We start from the raw sequence: 19,318 nt of genomic DNA on the forward strand, positions 1-19,318 counted from the left end.
GAGACTCCATCCAACATTGTTAACTGCATTTCAAGGGCTTGGGCGTCTGACATCAGATAAAATTTACAAGTGCTGGCTAATGCTAAACATAGATTTTCTAAAATTGTTATTCATGTTGGAACTAATGATGTCTGGCTTTGCCAGACAGAGATAAATAGAGATAATGTTAAAGAGGTGTGTGAACTTGTTTGAACACTGTAATATACTCTGGCACCCTCCCTGCTCGTCGTGGTGATGAAGTTTATAGTAGATTAGTATCACTGAACGGCTGGATGTCTGAGTAGTGTCTGGAGAATAGCATAGGATTTATAGACAATTGGAAGAGTTTTTGGGATAGACCTGACCAGCTAAAGAGAGACGGACTCCATCCTTCCAGGGAAGGTGCTGCTTGCCTCTCTAGTAATTTGGCTCACAGTCTTAATAATGATAGTATTTGACTAACTGGGGCCCAAGTCAGGAAGCAGACAAACTGATTAACCTGAACTAGGGTGACCATACGTCCTCTTTTTCCCAGACATCTCCTCTTTTTCGGACCTTAAAAAAAGTGTCCGGCCGGGATTTCTAAATTTGCGAAAATGTCCGGGATTCGGCTTTAGTTGCATTATGATGTGCATCTGGTCTAATACTTCACTGTACGCATACCTATTATCATTGCTTTAACCCCTCTTTGTAAGTCCCGCCTTCTTGCACACCAATTGGTCGATTATAAGAGACTTGCAGCAACTATTCACCAAATTCCTGCCTGTCAATCTCTCCGCGAACGTGCGAAGCGCTGTTGTGTTCGGCATCAAACTGTTGTCCCCTCCCCACCCCGTGAAAAAAAAAGGTGTCCTCTTTTTGGAAAACCAGAATATGGTCACCCTATCTGAACGTCTGCTAGCTGCCTCGAGACGTCATATAGGTCACATAAACTACAACACATAGAGACTGTATCACCTAGATATCATATAGAGACTGTGTCTGTCCCCCGAACTATCAAACACAAACTCTCACTAAATCATTTAGAAAAAATTTGATTAAGGTCAAACTTGAAAAAACAAAACAAAACAAAAATTAAGATAAACATCATATAAAGGTAGGGCTACTAAACATCAGATCTCTTTCTACCAAAGCACTTACTGTAAATGAGATTATTAGAGATCATAGATTGGATGCGCTCTGTTTGACTGAAACCTGGCATAAACCGGATAAATATATTAGTTTAAATGAATCTACTTCCACAGTTTATTGTCATAAACATGTGCCTGAAGGGTCAAAGAGGAGGTGTTGCTAAAATTTACAGTGAAGATTTTGGTGTTACTCAGAGGACAGGATATAAGTCTTCTGAACTAATAATGCTTATGTGACACCGCCAGATATAAATAAAAAATCTCTGTCATCTTTTGCCCTTGCTACAGTATATAGATCATCCGGGCCTTATTCTGATTTCCTTGGTGAATTTGCAAATTTTCTATCTGATCTAGTAGTTAATGTAGATAGAGCTTTAATTTTTGGTGACTTCAACATTCACATAGATAATGAAAATGACATATTGGGATTAGCATTTATTGATATTCTCAACTCTCTTGGAGTCAAACAAAATATGACAGGACCAACTCATCACCATAATCATACACTAGATTTCATTCTGTCATATGGAGTTGATGTTGATACTATAGAAATTATACCGCAGAGCAATGACATCTCAGATCATTACCTCATCTCTTGTATGCTGCGATCAGCTAATGTTACTCAATCTACACCATGCTATTGTTCAGGTAGAACTATTCTTTCAACCACTAAAGATAGCTTCACTAATAATCTTCCAGAATTGTCTCACATAGTAAGCCAAAAAGTCTAGAAGAACTTGATGAAATAACAGAAAATACAAATACAGTCTTCTCTAGCACTCTTGATAGTGTCACCCCCCTTCGATTAAAGAAAATTAAAGAAAAAGGCCTTGCACCGTGGTACAATGATCACACACATGCTCTCAAAAGAGCAGCCCAGAAAATGGACCGTAAGTGGAAGAATACTAAATTAGAGGTATTTCACGGTGCATGGAAGGATAGTGTCTGTAGCTACAGACAGGCACAAAAAGCCGCCAGGTCAGCATATTTTAGCAAATTCATAGAAAATAACCACAACAATCCTAGGTGTTTATTCAGTACTGTGGCTAAATTGGTTAGGAATAAAGCATCGACTGAACCAGATATTCTGTCGCAGCACAATAGTAATGACTTCATGAATTTCTTTATTGATTAAATTGAAATAATCAGAAATAAAATTGGAACTATGCAATCAAATGTCACAGCACCTCTCATAATTTTGCTCACGAGCAACTTCAATCCTTCGCTGTCATAGGTCATGAAGAGCTAACAAAACTTATCGAAACATCAAAAGCCACAACATGTTTGTTAGATCCAATACCAAACGAGCTCTTAAAAGAAGTATTCCCAGTAATCTCAGAACCTCTTCTTAATATTATTAACTCCTCGCTATCCTTAAGACATGTCCCAAGAAACTTTAAAATGGCAGTTATCAAACCGCTTATTAAGAAGCCACAGCTTGATCCTAGAGAATTGGCTAATTACTGACCGATTTCAAATCTGACTTTTATGTCGAAAATACTAGAAAAGTTAACTCTGATAAAAGTTATCAGAGATGCAAATGACTTGCTCTTATCATCTGATCGTGGCTGCATTTCTCTTCTAGTGCTTTTAGATCTTAGTGCTGCCTTCCACACGATAGATCATGACATTCTCTTGAATATGCTGGAGAATTATGCTGGCATTAGTGGACTTGCATTAGCATGGTTTAGGTCCGATTTATCAGACTGCTACCACGTTGTATGTGTAAAGAGGAATTGTCAAGTCAAACAAAAGTATGGAGTGCCACAGGGATCAGTTTTAGTACCTCTTTTCTCCTTATACATCCTTCCCCAGGGAGATATTATCAGGAATCATGGAATAAGTTTCCACTGTTATGCTGACGATGCCCAACTTTATATTTTATCTAAACCCAACAAAAATTCACAATTCTCCAAATTAGCAGAGTGTATCAATGAAATCAAAGACTGGATGGCCAGAAACTTCCTTCTACTCAATTCTGACAAAACAGAGGTACTAATTATTGGACCAAAAATCTCTACAAATAAACCGCTAAAATATAATTTGACTCTCGATGGATGTACCGTTACGTCATCTTCTTCTGCAAAGAACTTAGGTGTTATATTTGATACCAGTCTGTCCTTTGAAAATCAAATTTCCAGTGTTTGTGAAACAGCATTCTTCCACCTGAGAAATATTGCAAAATTACGACACGTGCTCTCTGTTGTTGATGCAGAAAAATGTATTCATGTGTTCATGACCTCAAGACTAGATTATTGTAATGCATTACTGGGAGGATGTACTGCAAGATCAATAAATAAACTTTAATTGGTTCAAAATGCAGCTGCCAGAGTGCTGACTAGAACCAAGATATATTATCATATTAGCTCAATTTTTATCATCGTTACATTGGCTACCTGTTAATTTTCGTATTAATTAAAAAAAAATTGTTAACTACATACAAAGCTTTGAATGGTCTAGCTCCAAAGTATTTAAGTGACCTTGTACCACACTATATTCCATCACGTTCATTATGATCACAAAATTCTGGCTTGTTAATAATTCCAAAAATATCAAAATCCACAAAAGGAGGTAGATCCTTTTCATACTTGGCTCCTTAACTATGGAATAGTCTCCCTAACACTGTTCGGGACGCAGACACACTCACTCAGTTTAAGTCTAGACTAAAGACTTATCTATTTAGCCAGGCATACACAATAATTTATCCATCAACTCACAATTATGCTGCTTTAGTTAGTTCTGCCAGAACCAGAAACTTCCATCGTGATCTATGAATCTGCATAAAATTGGATTGCATGTACACTAATATTATTCTATTTGTTTCCATGTATCAACCTCGGGATTAATATCCCGAGGTTACCAGAGCCTGCCAGATCCAGCTCCATTCCTGTTGGTGTGGGATTCCACTGCTACATGTTGCTGAGAGATGATGACAAACTACATCCGGTGTTAGCCAGACATCACTTCAGTTTTTTTTTACTTCAGAGGATGAACTGATGCCAACTCCAACTGTAAGACATCGGATACTTCATATGCCTCTGCCTGAACCTTGGATTTAGGATGGACCCCATTGAAATGACCTGCAGGTTGAACTGCGATGCATCTAATAATTTATCTCTACCTGCATCTCCTTTGTCTAATGATGGACTACATTCTTGAAACGGAATACACAGACTATCATTCAATTGACAACAAAAGCCTTCATCAGCCAACTAACAAAGAACAATGCATCTATGTGAACTTCTGCAGTTAATCCAGGATGGACTTCAAAGACATTAGTCATTAATCTTACAGCTCATAAAATTATTATTATTATTATTTTTAAAACACTGGACCTTAATGCTTAATTTACAAATGTTAAACACACATATAACTAATATTGGCATTATATTCATGATGTTAGCCAGAGGGGAACTGGCCCCCACAGTGAGCCTGGTTTCTCTCAAGGTTATTTTTCTCCATTAACCAACATCTTATGGAGTTTTGTGTTCCTTGACACAGTCACCTTTAGCTTGCTCACTGGGTTTCTAAATACAGTTATGATTTAATTATTTAATTTCTATACACATTTTACAATCATATTTAATCAAACTACACAATGATCACTGTAAGACATTATAGATATTACAGTTTCATTTTTTTTTCTTTCTTTCTTTATTTATTTTTTGTTAATGCATGATTTCCTGTAAAGCTGCTTTGAAATTATGTGTGTTGTGAAAAGCGCTATGCAAATAAAAATGACCTGACTTGACACACACCTCTAACCACCTGATGTGTGTGTGTCTCTATCTTCTTTGGACTTCCATAAATGTAGCTTTCACTCAGCAGTGAATCTGCTTCCTCCTTTATTTTTACCACATTCATTTATTTTTGGACTTGACTCGCATTCATTTAAAAGCACATGAGAGCAGCAGACAAAATTAGAGAGTAAGAGAAAGCAAGAGTGAGAGAGACAGAGAAAAAGCAAAAACAGAAACAGAAAGACAACACCCACCAAATTAACGCACTGAGAGGGAGAACGATATAACTACTATAATGATTACTTTCATCGCTAGACTGAATTAAACTGACACAGACACGTATAGATACTCTAACCATATCAGCTCCAGGCATTCTTTACTTGAAATAACAAACTGGTGCATAAGGCCATTTAGTAGGGGGGTTTCTCTCACAAACACACACACACAATTTTGATTTTTGTGTGTCGACTATGAGTGTGTGTTTACATCTCATGGACAAAGAGAATGTACAGTAGGCTATGTATGTGTGTGTTTGAAAGAAGAATATGCCAAATATGTGTGTGTGTAGAGCAGATTTTGCTGCGTAGACTTTATGGCACAATGCCTTACCACATCCAATCTGATACAGCTCAGAGTGAGAGCTATCCTGCCAACTAGACAATATGTAGAAAACATTACGAAGAGTGAGTTAGAAACAGAGAGAGAGGGAGAGAGGGGAGAGGAAGGGAGGGTGGGTTATTATTGCGTTTCCACGCGCAGACTCACGTGCCGTCATATATATATATATATATATATATATATATATATATATATATATATATATATATATATATATATATATATTTTTTTTTTTTTTTTTTTTTTCAAGTTTGTAAATTAAGGCCATTCTTCTGTGAGAATCACTGAAAATCAATCCATTCTTAACTGCAAGAAAGGTAGGTTGTAAAAAAGTTCACTTTACAAGAGTTCGTATTAGTATTAGAGTAGCAATAACTGTCCAAAGACCTGCTTGATTTTGCTTACCGACTCTAAAGCCAGGCCCGGTCAGAGTGTCCGCGGACTGGCCATTTTCCCCGATGAGAGTCGTGTTGTTGCCCTGCTCGCAGGTGTCCTGACACTGGCCCTTCAGGCACGTCCGTTTGCAGATGAGCGGCGCGATGACCACTTTGAAGCGCTCGCGAGTGGAGGCGCGCTCGGCGCACAGAGCCAACCGCTGGAGCGCAAACCAGGTAAGGAGCAGATGGGAAAGAATCAGCGAGGGCATGTTGGCATCCTTCAATGCCAACGCAGGATAACACAGGGCATTCACGCTACCACCCAAAGTATATCCTGTTAAAGCCTGGATCGGTCAGGCAGTCTCTCCAGGCTCGACCGCATAAGACGTTTCGCTGGAGCCTCGCGTGGAAAAGTTATGCAAAACTGCCTCGCTTTTGCCAGGCAGCCCTGGCTAGGAAAGTCCTCACGCAGAAAGTGATGCCTCCCTGTCCCCCTTTTAAGTAAAAACTGTATAAATTACTTCCGTTTCGATGTATAAAAAAAGACAAATGATCCGTACCCCAATTTGGGGCATTTTCAAAAGCCGTTTTACAAGTTGTGCCTGATAGTTTTTCAGTCGAATAACGTGAAAGCACCTTCTTTTCAACTCATTCCTTAAAACCTGGTTCTCCTTCCTTTTAGTCAATGCCTGTCTGGCTCGTATATGTGCGCATCGCAGTTTGGGAAGTTTAGGAGGAGAGGCAAAGAAAGAGCCAATCCATGGGCAGCCGAACTGGCTCAGGTCCAGAGCAGTACAGGAGAGGGGCTCAAAAGGGCTTTTTGCACTTAACCCTGTGTTATCTTCATTCCAAACCCTGCTTTTAACCCCGGGCAAACGGTTCACACTTGAACATTTGAAAGGAGGTTAGCACTGCTTTTTACCCAGGGTTATAAAACCCCACTTCGGAGCAAGGTTAGCACCGGTGCTGAGGTATAGTGTGAAACTATGCGGCGTTAAAATGTTTCAGAAAGTTGTTTAGCAACAGACAATCAATCATATAAAGCCTCAGTACTTACCTCATTTAATATTCGTGCGCTTCGTACCGTCGCTTAAACTTTAACGCGCTGTTTATTCTCCGTCTGGGGGAATCCAGTAAAGTGTCGAACACTGGTGGCAAACGCAATAACGACCATGATGAAGAGACAATATTCCTTGTTTTCATGGCATATTTCAGAAGACGAAAGACAAACAGAGATGATTTGCTTGCCGACATTTCACAGAAGAGAAGAGCAGCTCCATTGACAGGTTGCGTACCCGTTGCGAGCTGCATTCGTCCAATCATTGTTATCGACACCGCAAATAAGAACATTAACCCTGGGTTTACGAATTTACAGTGTGAAACATTGGAACAGGCAGGGGCGTAGATTGCAGGGGGGATGCAAGCCCAAGCCCCCGTGTTCATACCATGATTAATGGAAACAAGTAAATGCTTCACGCTGCATGTTCAAGCCAAATCTACACCTCTGGGAACAGGAATACCCAGGATTAATTATTAATCCAGGGTAAAGTATGAACAGTGTGAAACATGAAACAGGATAACCCAGGATTCTGTTTACCCTGGGTTTAAAATAACCCTGTGTTACGATTTCATGTGTGAAAAGCCCTAACGTGGTTTTGTTGACTGTGCTGTTGCTCATCGCCCTATTTCCCTTATTTCTCACCTATCTAGCACTCAATGTTGGCAGCTGTGTGCGATCTTCCGCTGAGGTCACAGTCAGTAAACACAAGAAACTGCAGTGGCATTGACAGCAGCAGTGCAATGTGCCACAACTTTTACATGAGCCACACTGAGAGATTTCCAGTGCCTTCACATCCTTTAAATGCTAAAACTGGAGCAACAGGGGGCAACCCAGGAGCGGATTGGCCATAGGGAGAACCGGGACTTTTCCTGGTGGGCCCCCGCTCAACAACTTTTGGGCCGGGTTTCTATGTAAAATCCAGGGCCGATTTCTCTTCCCAGTCCACCTCTGATGCAACGTACCACAGGAGGGCTCCAAATTGTGCATTTTATTACCTGCAAGACCCAATGTCACAAAAAGCGTACAATGTTTTTGGATATGTAGCCTATAGGAGGGACTTTTCCCTCCTAATAATAATCATGACATGGTATTACTACCTGATACCATCACTGTGCAATGGTACTGGCTCAGTGATTTTGTTAGAACCCTTACTAATAATTACCATGGTTATCATAGTTTGTGCACTGCACATCAGTACAGTGATTGTAACGACAATAAAATTGTGAAAACATGGTATTAGCTACCAGTGGCATCAAAAAAATGACAGAAGGATTACTTAAAGTGTACTTTCTCAGCTATTTGCATGAAATGCCACAACTTATTTTAATTTCACAATAACTATGGTATTTTGGTGCAAACTGGTAACCATACAAAAATTGTAAAGGGGGATAAATTATTTCCAGATAAAAAAATAATATTAATATTTGGGTTATGGCTGCTAGCTGGGAGTAAATATATTTTCAGAACAAGAATCTTCAAGATAATATGCCATATTATTTCAATGTTTTAAATGAGATAACATTAAAATTTATGAAACAAATAATGAAAACCACAGAGAATGTGATTTAATAGACGGTTTGTGTAAACAAGAGGGGAAAGAGGGAGAATTAAAGAGTTGGATCAGCCAGTTGGAAGAAAAACTGAGGAAGGGATGATGGAGAGGCAAAGTAAGAGAAAGTGAGTTGAGTCACTTCCTTAAAGAAAAGTGAGAATGTTTGCTTTCAGTTGCTAAGGAAATGACTGCATGAGAGAGCTCCTCACACACACACACACACACACACACACACACACACACACACACACACACACACACACACACACACACACACACACACACACACACACACACACACACACACACACACACACACTGGAGAGAGTTCACAGGCAGATCTTACATTTTTGGCTACATAAAGGCATGCAGCACCAAGACCCACAACATACGCAGTTTCTCAAACACACGAATTTCTATGCTAAAATACACTCATACACAGTTGCACCAGAAAGCTATGACATGACCACAAAGACAAAAAAAAACAAAAAAAACACCATGCCAACCTTCTTTTTTACTAACACACGCACACAGAAACATATAGTGAATGACTACGCCACATTCGCTGACATGTACAGTAAATGTCAAAAGTGAATTTCCTATTGTTCCTGTAGCTCGACTGATAGATCATGGTGCTAGCAATGCAAAGGTCATGGGTTTGATTCTCAGGGAACACACAAAGTGATAAAAACAAAAAAATGCATACCTTCAATGCATTGTAATTTGCTTTGGATAAAAGTGTCTGCCAAATGCATAAATGTTATAAACAGTTGTCTCTGAACATTCTGATGTAATTTATTCAAATTTCAGTCAGGCCTACCGTCACAGAAGTCAGTGTTTATGTAATTTGCCTGTAGGGTTAAAAGTTTACTGTTTATCTTTAGAGAAAAAAACAAACAGACAAAAACTGTTAAAAACATAAAACCAAATCTACAGTACATGCAAGTATATTTGCCAATGACAGCATATTCAACTAAAATTATTGAAATAATTCTTCATTGACAAACTTCAAGACCCTCATTAGGTGACTTCAAAAGAGCTTTTAAGATGACTGGTAAAAAATGGGAACAGGGGCTGAGGATCTAGTGTTCATAGTGCCACAATCATCACACCACAGACATGACCCCTCAACATGACATTAAACCTGCTCACTGCAGCATGAAGAGCAAGGACTGTGGTCTGGAGCCAGGGTGTGGGCTCAAAGGGCTGCGTGGTCTTGACTTGCGTCACAGAGACTGTAATCATGACTAAGTGGATATATGAGTCAGTTTGGAATCAAGAAGGGAAGAGAGTTCTGGCCAAACATCAACTAAATGTTGGTCAGACTTTAGCTGACCGATGTCTCATCGTCTGAGACAAAAAAGCACAGTGACATTTTGCAGTGGAATTTCTTAATGGCTAAAGGAGCTGGGGAAACGACTAGAAAAGTGAAGCAGACAACAGTCAGTTACAGTAAAGCTGATTCTGCGCTGTTATCCATAATGTTGTTTAAACCCAAATAAATTGTGTAGAGATTACAATAAACATAAATATGAACATATTACCTCAATTACCTGAGTGTTTTGAGTTAGGTGGATAATTTTCAGGATTTCTGTCATTCTACTGGAATGTTTGAGTTTTTCAATTTATCTGAGCTTTTTTTAGTCTGTTGAACACAACTTTTTCCACAGTAATATTATATGAATTACACAATTTATAACTTTCAAGTCAACTTAACACATTAAGTTGTCAATGTATCAGTTTGTATATTTCAGTTGAAATTTTGAACAATGTTGCTGATTTGCCTGCTCGCATTGCAGCATGAATACATTTTTGTGGTTAGGTTTTTTTATTTAAATTTTTTGCTTTTAGCAGACTTTATCTGTGCTGTTTTTGTTGTTTTTGACATCATGTTAGTTAATGGCTGTGTGGTGATATTTGGAGCTCATCTTTTTTTATTTAATGATGTTTGTTGATTGTCACGTTATTGAGGTTTGTCTGTCAATTGTTGAGGTCAACAGTATGCGCCTCCCTGAATAAGTACCCAATGTTGAGTTTGCTTTACAAGACCTTCATACCCCAAGAGGCAAAGGTTGTACTTCACATAGAGTATACAGATATAGTGCAACAGTCTTAAGCAACAAGTTTAAATATATTTATGCGAACAAAACAGGTTAAGTCCAAATTTCTTACAATTTTGCCAATCTGTTGTCTCAACAAGACCAATAAATTTGAAAAAAAAAAAAAAAAAAATAGATATTTTTATACAAATGTAATTTGAGTCAAATCAGAGAGATAACACAACTAAGTTAAGTCAACGTAATTTTATACCTTTAGAAAAGTTTCCATAAAATGTTTAAAGGGATCATGACATGAGGAATAAAATTTTCCTTGATAATTTGACATATAAGAGGTTTTTGTACTATAAAAACATACTGTAAGTTTCAGAACGGAAAACTTCCTCCTTAATAGAAAAATAGCATTTATTTAAACCAGGCTCCAGAAGCGGTCCGTTTGGAATTTGTGGAACTTGTGACATCACAAGGACCAAATATATCTTTATATGACTGCCTCTCTAGCAAGACATCATGGTCAATTTTTCATCATTGCACCCTTGGCCCCGCCCACTGGTGCTCAAAGTCACAGTTCACAGTTGAAAAGGTTAGAGGGCCAGTCATACAGCAAAGGGGACTTATACACAGGAAACACAGGAATTGGTGGGTTTTTGTTAAATGTGAGCCAAAATCATCACAATTAAAAGAACCAAAGACTTAAACTACTTAAGTCTGTGTGCATTGAATTTATTTAATACATGAGTTTCACAATTTGAGTTGAATTACTGAAATAAATGAACTTTTCCACGACATTCTAATTTATTGAGATGCACCTGTGTGTATATATATAAAGAGTATGTCATGACCCCTTTAAGTTAAATGAACTTGTTCAGGCTTATAGTGTGTGGAGGGTACAATACTATTGTGAAGTCACACAATCTTGACACCTCATTTTTAAAATACCTTTCCACTTAACTGAACTGGCCGAGTATTAATATGGTGTTACACATGCTGTGCAATTACATAAACAACCCTCATGACTTAATTATGACAGCAATTAATTTAACCTTAGTACAGGATAAATTCTATTACTAAATCTGTGACCAAGTTTTGGATTTTTGACACTTAAAGGGTTAGTTCACCCCAAAATTAAAATTCTATCATGATTTACTCAACCTCATGTCGTTCCAAACCTGTATGACTTACTTTGTGGACTGACAGCCTCAGTCACTACTCACTTTCATAGAACCTTTTTTCCCCCACACAATAAAAGTGAATGGTGACTAAGAACATTCTGCCTAACATCTTTCGTGATCCACAGACGAAAGAAAGTCATGTGGGATTTGGAACAGCATAAAGGTGAGTAAATGATGGCACAATTTTCATTTTTGGGTGAACTATTCATAATGCACTAATGATAAATAATATTGTTCCTTTGAAAATTTGTTCTCTAAATTTTGCATTTTTACATAGAGTTTGTTCATTCAAAATAAAAGAAGCAAAAGTTTCCTCTTTTTGTATCCTATAAATCAGACGGTCTCATCCTAGCACAACCTCTGAGCATACCCATACGAAAAGGAATGAATATTCACACAACTAAAAAGACCATTTGCAGGAACAACATTACAGACAGAGAGAATTTTATCTCAGTCCAGTGCTCTTACAAACATACACACCATCTAAAACAACGTCCTTTGCTTTTCAACATATTCATGACCTTAATTGTTCACATATTTACACTGGTAGTCATCACTGCTGTCTGAAATTACCCTTAGATGGCTATCACCCTGGTGTACATGGCTAAATCCCCAAACAATTGTGTTGCCAACAACACTGCTGGAGGAATAATCTTGCAAGAACATTTTGAATGCAGATTCAATAACTAATCATTATAAATACTTTAAATTGTAAGCAATTATTAAGTCTACTATAAACCATTCTGAATATTCATGGTATATAAATGAACTTGAAGATTATGGATATTATTGAGACCAGTGTGGTAAGGACATGTCTGTGCCCTTCGTCATGTAAAAGTAATCATTGGAAATACATAAACTAACATATTTAAGGATCTTCAAGTAGAGATGCGTTTCTACAGCAAAACAATTATCATATCAAAGCTGACCTGTATTTAGATATATTACAATGAAGAATACTTCAGTAAAAAAAAAAAATTATTAGTCATATCTTATAGGGAAACTTAATATTACAAGTAATTACTTTAAATCCTACTCTCATTTGGCTGTGGTGTTACTCCACTCTATTTTAATGACTGGTAAAATATTGGTCTAGAACTAGCACTAAATTTACGAGTTCTCATCTAATCCTTCACAAGACTCGACTCAAACTTTAAAGTTACCCCGCTGCGCTTTAAGTTAGTTAATATACAGCAGAGATCCAAAAACAAAAGGTGGAGTTGGGGTATTGGACAGATGCTGGAAGAATTTGATAGGGAGTAACCTATATATGCTTGTTTTGTGACGACTACATGAACAATCACCTCCCAAAGTTAATTTTTTCACACTTAAGGTTTTATGGGGTGTAACAACAATCACATTTTGATGAACTTTACTAGAGTTGGACCACAACATTCAAACTGCAACAAAACCTCTACAACATCACATGTTGGCACACAAATGAAACATTTAAACAGAGTTATTAAAACACTTGTTATGAATCATTTCCACACAGAAGTTATCAGTTTCTGGCTTGTAATGTTTAAGACTAAATCTATTGCAGTTCAATGTACAGTATATACAACTTCAATGTACAAAATGGCATTTGGATATAAAAAAAAAAAAAAAAAAAAAAAAAAAAGTATCTTTCTGTGGGTAAAAACAAAAACAACAAAAAAACATTATTCACAAGCCACATTATAGATTGGTGCAATGGCCACCACAGAAATGGCTTCTCCATCTTTGAAGGAAAACAAACCAAAGAAGCACTTGAGGAACAGTAACAGTCTTTCCCTTCATCCAGTAGAGGGCACCACTTTTGTGAAGCTTTCTTTGTGTGCTTGCTCGTTAAACCTTCATCTAAAAGAGAAACAATGCTGCATATCAATATATTGTTGAACTGATTACGTAAATCATGTATTTTACAGATATCAATAGTCAGCTGAACTCGGATGACTTGTCAAAGGCCCTGGCAGTCACATTCTTCACTCTTTGGATCAGCACCCTGTGATGTGGTCTTAACCCTGTACTGTACACTACATCCAAACATTCCCAAATATACTGATAAACTGAATTTATATTTTACAACCTACAAACACCCAACAAACAGATGAAAAGATCCCAGCTAGCCTTTATTACATTACATGAAAAAATCTAAATGTTTCTATGCACATCAGTGTGCAAGTCTGTGCAATAAATCTATAGTTAAGGCTTTAATGTGTTTATGTCAGTCATAGCTCTTTAACAGACATATGACAATAGGGCACATTAAAATGATTACACCAATAACAACACCCATAACTTGTGAGTAACAGATCATACAAATACCCTGTTAGTCTCACTGAAGTATTTACAGCCCCTGTACTAAATCACAGTGAATACACAGAAGAAAAAAGGTGCCAAGATCTGCTGTTTGTTTTGTTATGTGAAATCTATTGCATGATACTTGACGTGAGTGAGTAAATGTTGTTATATAAGTGATCAAAAAACATTTGTCAGGTTATAGGTTGCAAAGTATCTAGAAGAAACAAGTTGGAAGTACCACCACTGATGGTGTTTTTTAGTTCAGGACATGGCATAACCTATGTCATACACCACATCTTGGTCTTAAAAATGAAGAGAGAGTGAATTATTATTATTATTTTTTTTTTTTACAAAATTGTCCTCTCAACACACAGCAAGGGTTAGTTCACCCAAAAATGAAAATCCTCTTATCATTTACTCACCCTCATGCCATCTCAGATGTATATGACTTTCTTTTTTCTGCAGAACACAAAGATTTTTAGAAAACCATCTCATCTCTGCAGGTCCATACATTGTAAGTGAATGTGTGCCAGAATTCTGAAGCTACAAAATCCACATAAGGGCAACATAAAAGTACTCCAGATGACTCTGGTGGTTAAATCCATGTCTCCTGAAGCGATATGATAGGTGTGGGTAAGAAAAAGTTTAATATTTCAGTCCTTCTTTACTTTCACTTTCTCCTGTTTTTGGTGATTCACATTCTTCGTATATATTACACCCTACAGGGCAGTGAGGAGAATTTATGACAAAAAATGACTTAAATACTGAACTGTTTCCCACCTACACCTATCATTTTGTGTCTGAACACATGGATTTAACCACTAGAGTCATATGCTTACTTTTATGCTCCCTTTATGTGGACTTTGGAGCTTCAAAATTTTGGAACCCATTCACTTGCATTGTGATGACCTACAGAGCTGAAATATTGTTCTAAAAATCTTCGTTTGTGTTCTGCAGAAGAAAGTAAGTCATACACATCCGGGATGCCAGGAGGGTGAGTAAATCATGAGAAAATTTTCATTTTTGGTTGAAATATCCCTTTAAGTCAGGGGATGTGTTTTAAGTCATGCGTCTAAAACCGAAATCTTCTTTGTTCAGTTGGGCTTTTGGGTGTTTGCTTTTCTGGAACTCCTTGTGTTGCAACGACTACACACAGTCCACTACAGGCTCCCCTTCGTTTCCTTCCTCTTCCCCCCATATCCCAAACCTCATATCCTCATCATCCACCGAGCCTCCATCCCCCTCTGCCAGACCAGCCATGGCCACAGCTTCCTCTGCTCCAGGCTCCCCTTCATGGGCACGGAGGTGTTTCCTCAGGCTGGCCGGATCTTTAAAGGCTCTGTTGCAGAGCGGGCAGCAACATGGCCGCTCTCCTGTGTGTATGCGCTGGTGGTGCTTCAGATGCTGCAGCCGGCTGAGACGTTTTCCACATATGCTGCACACATACGGTTTTTCACCGGTGTGCGTGCGCCGGTGCTTCCGCAGGCCGTCTAGATGCCGAAACTGTGTTCCACATTCGGAGCAGGAATATGGTTTCTCACCTGTATGGATGCGAAGATGAGTCTTAAGTGCTCCTGACTCACGGAAACGTCGCCCGCACACAGTGCAAGGGTATGGTTTCTCTCCCGTGTGGATCCTCAAGTGCTTTTTTAGGCTTGAGATTAAACGGAATGTCTTGCCGCACTCTAAACACAAGTGAGGGCGTTCTCCAGGTGCCTCTCCCATTAGCTCAGAAATGGAGCGCCGTGTGGGCTCTTCTGGAGATGAGCCACCCACCCCAGGGCTCCTACTGGCTGTCATACTCAACCCAGAGGCATCTCTCTGGGCTGATCTGAGCCCGGAGGTCCCCGGTGGAGGTGAACTACTGGAGGAGGGTCCATTGTGAGGCCTGGAGTGGGGAGGTGGTGGCGGTTTGGAAGGATGATGGTGTGAACGGGAGTTTCCTTGTTCCTCGACCACATGGGTGTATGCCAGATCACAGACATTCTGTGCAGTGTGCTCAGTTGCTGTGGGTGGCTCTCTTCCCCGCAAACACACCTGCCCAGAGACAGGACCCTGTTCTTCTTTAACAGAGAAGGTAGTGTGTGTGGAGGGATTTTGTGCTCTAGTGTGTGAGAGCCTTCTGCTGTCTTCCACCATCTCACCTGTAAAACAGATCGCACATTTATACACTGGTAGGACAGTTCCACAAGAATTGACAAAGCTGAAGTCAAACTTTGCCAAGAGAAAAATTTATAGCCTAATTTGTAAAACTTTTTCTCATGTTTCTCAACAGAATATTAGATTCCCATCATATAATAACAATAAGATGCATTTAGTGACACAATGAATAGCCTATAATGTTAAATGCCAGACAGTGAGCCTTAAAAGGATAGTTAAAAAATAAAAACATTTACTCACCCTTATATTGTTCAAAACCCATATTTTTCTTCTACCAAACACAAAAGGATATGTTTAGGCAGACTGATAACCTCATTCACCATTCAGTTTAATTGTATGGAATAAATATGCAATAAAAGTCAACATCTCCTTTTATGTTCCACAGAGGAAAAAAGTAATACGAGTCTGGAGCGACATGAGGGTGAGTGCTGACAGAACTTTCATTTTGGGGTGAACTATCCCTTTAACTATGTGTATTTAGGTCCATTAAATGTTATTTATCAAACTTAAAAGGAATAGTTCACCCAAAAATGATAATTCTCTCATCATTTACTCACCCTTATGTCATCTCAAACTCGTATGACTTTCTTTCTTCCACAGAACACAAACGAAGATATTTAAATGTAGATATGTCTATTTGTCCATACAATAGTGAATGGTGACCAATTTTTCAAACACCAAAAAGCACAGAGGCCACATAAAGATAATCCATAAAACATCAGTGGTTTAATCCATGTCTTCTGAAGCAATCCAATCAGTTTTGGGTGAGAACAGACCAAAATGTAAATCCATTTTTTTTTTTTTTTTTTTACTAAAAATCGTGACACAAGCAGTCTCCTTGGCGATCATGATTTCAAGCTCGATTACACTTCCTAGCACCATCTAGCGCTCTGCGCATTAGTCAAGCACTAGTAAATGTAATCGAGCTTGAAATCGCATGCCTAGAGACTAAAAAGGAGTTGTACTGTGGTTTGTTCAGTTCCCACCTAAAACCGACTGGATCGCTTCAGGAGACATGGATTAAACCACTGGAGTTTTATGGATTACCTTTATGCTGCGTTTCTGTCCTTTTTGGAACTTGAAAATTTGGTCACCATTCACCTGCATTGTATGGACAAACACAACATATCTCCATTAAAATATCTTTGTATATGTTCTGTGGAAGAAAGAAAGTCAAATGAGTTCGAGATGAAATAAGGGTGAGTTAATGATGACAGAATCATCATTCTTAGGTGAACTATTCCTCTATTCTGTTTCTATGTAACCACTCAGTTTTTGTTGTGACATTGTCTAATACCTATGTGGTTCTGTACATCAACAACTGAAAAGAGCAGCAGTACCTGTGTTATAGCATCTATAACACGAACATTGGCAAAACTGGGTGTTATCTTACCAGCTCGGTTCATGTCTGAACAGATGTTAGATGAATGGACGGCTATAGGGTCATAAAAACTGTTCGTCACCGTTCCATCCGCCTGAATGGAGAGGTGGCAGCTCTTGAATTCCTCTCTGGCGTCAAAGCCGTGTATGGCATCACCCAGAGCCCCACTCAACTCCGGCTCACCTCCAGCAAAACAGCGTGGATCTGCCTCGGGTGCACTCCGATGAGTCAACCGACTCGAGTTTAGGGGTCCAGCTGTGGTGTAGATGTGATGACCCGACATGGGTGGGTTGCCAAAGGGACCTTGAAGCTGATCGATTAATTTCTGTGCGCTACACAGACATTCTTGTAACGTTTTGAGCTCTCTCTCGGAGACTTCGAGGCGGACCTTTAGTTTCTCGTTCTCTTGCTCTTTGGAAAACAGTTCCCGCTGGGTTTCGGACAGCACCGTCACTATCTCGCCCAGCAGTGTGTCCACCGCAGCGGACAGAGTGGACCGGATGGTCGGACCGAGGCGACTTCTGAGCGTGGAGATGGACATGCTTTTGTCCCGTGTTATGTTTTGCATGCACTCAACCTTCTCTCCCTTGTTTGACGAGTTGATTATAGTTTGTTTACGGAGGGAAGTGCTCGCTTGTGCGCTGTTTGTTGCTGTTGGCTCCGACACTGAGTTGATCCTACTCGCCCCGTTATCACCGTTGTTACGTTTGGAGTTCATTGCCAATGTTTGGACTGTATGCCCAAGCAAACAGGAAATATGATCTACTAGTTATTGCTGTTATTGACTAATGTTATACGACATGAAACGAGCATGCTGGGAAGTCCAATTACGACAGTAATTCATTTGTAATTATTCAGAAATGAAGAACTAAAATCGCGATTGCAGCCTCCCAAACGAGCTACTCTAGCGTTAGCAAACTAGCCCGCAAATATTTCCTACAAATCCAAGCTTTCACTTGCTTGGATTCACCCAAAAACCTACAGATAAACACAATGAATAATCCAGGTAACAGTATTATTAATATGTTGAAATTAACAAATCGTTATTTCGCTGCGCGCCAGATCCACAACCTTAATTCCACAATACCAACGCTGATGTCAATCCTGACTTTTGATTGGTTTAAAATTTGGTCGCGGCTTAATGACATGCTCTCACGTAAGCGCGTGTAAATGACGATTTTTCAAAGCAGAACTTGATAACTGAGGTGAATAATACTAAACAATCTTAAAATATGTGTTCGTAAATCATGTAGTATTACTTATTAACAGAGCATTAATTTACACAAGAAATATTAGTTGATGCAAAATAATGTATTTTTGAACACTATGCTAAGGTTTAACACATTTTTTCACCATTTTACAAACAGCAAGGACAAGGAGCAAGATTTAGGACGGGATGGGGAAATATAAGAGACTAGACAAGAGTGCACTTAAATAATAAATACTTCGACATAGTGGAACATAAAACTGCAGTCTCTATTTTTTTAAGTATTTGAAACTCTGAAATGTTTCTGAAAATCACAGAAAATTAGTTTCAAAAAGGGGGTTTACATTTTTTTTTTTTTTACATTTTTTGTTTATAGAATACTTCAGATGTGATGACATGCTAAATGTATTTCAAATTAACAGAAAATTGTGCATCCTTTTCTGAAGTAGTTCAGTGTTTTCCCTATATGCATTCAGGAGCACCGCTGCTGAATTAAGAGCGCCGCTATTATCTATTGACATTTCACATGGTTTATTAATATCCATGACGCAACGTAACACTTGCCAGCACCAATCAGTTGCGCGCTTACGCCCGTTTTACAC

The 19,318-nt window shown here is 38.7% G+C and overlaps 2 protein-coding genes across 5 annotated transcripts in view; both read right to left on the minus strand.

Moving 5' to 3' along the window:
• LOC127433524 (latent-transforming growth factor beta-binding protein 3-like) overlaps positions 1–7,114 on the minus strand; it is a 79,925-nt gene extending 72,811 nt beyond the window's left edge. For 2 of the 3 annotated variants that reach the window (XM_051685521.1, XM_051685514.1), the window contains exon 1: positions 5,873–6,549. In XM_051685521.1, the coding sequence (XP_051541481.1) occupies positions 5,873–6,113 (241 nt within the window). In that variant the 5' untranslated portion in view covers positions 6,114–6,549. Of the gene's footprint in view, positions 1–5,872; positions 6,550–6,901 lie in introns of those variants that run through there. The other variant, XM_051685530.1, reaches the window with a different exon arrangement.
• A 5,884-nt stretch (positions 7,115–12,998) lies between these two features.
• LOC127433596 (zinc finger protein 37 homolog) lies at positions 12,999–18,574 on the minus strand. Of its 2 annotated transcripts, XM_051685637.1 has the most exons (3): positions 17,522–18,574; positions 15,176–16,112; positions 12,999–13,524 (listed from the first exon to the last, which is right to left on the minus strand). In XM_051685637.1, the coding sequence occupies exons 1-3, from the start codon at positions 18,225–18,227 to the stop codon at positions 13,521–13,523; spliced, it is 1,647 nt and encodes a 548-aa protein (XP_051541597.1). In that variant the 5' UTR covers positions 18,228–18,574; the 3' UTR covers positions 12,999–13,520. The 2 variants fall into 2 exon arrangements, with proteins under 2 accessions (XP_051541597.1, XP_051541589.1); XM_051685629.1 differs by lacking the exon at positions 12,999–13,524 and having other exon boundaries at positions 14,883–16,112.
• Between the last annotated feature and the right edge of the window lie 744 nt (positions 18,575–19,318).

The sequence above is a fragment of the Myxocyprinus asiaticus genome, chromosome 4 (genome assembly GCF_019703515.2).
Source record: "Myxocyprinus asiaticus isolate MX2 ecotype Aquarium Trade chromosome 4, UBuf_Myxa_2, whole genome shotgun sequence".
NCBI classification, from domain to species: Eukaryota; Metazoa; Chordata; class Actinopteri; order Cypriniformes; family Catostomidae; genus Myxocyprinus; species Myxocyprinus asiaticus.

Bases quoted from the DNA above. Each gene is read 5' to 3' on its own strand.
- LOC127433596 (XM_051685629.1), bottom strand. From the start codon at position 18,227: ATGAACTCCAAACGTAACAACGGTGATAACGGGGCGAGTAGGATCAAC. The intron at 16,113-17,521 runs GTAAGATAACAC...TCTGTTTTACAG, and splicing joins TTCAGACATGAACCGAGCTG to GTGAGATGGTGGAAGACAGC.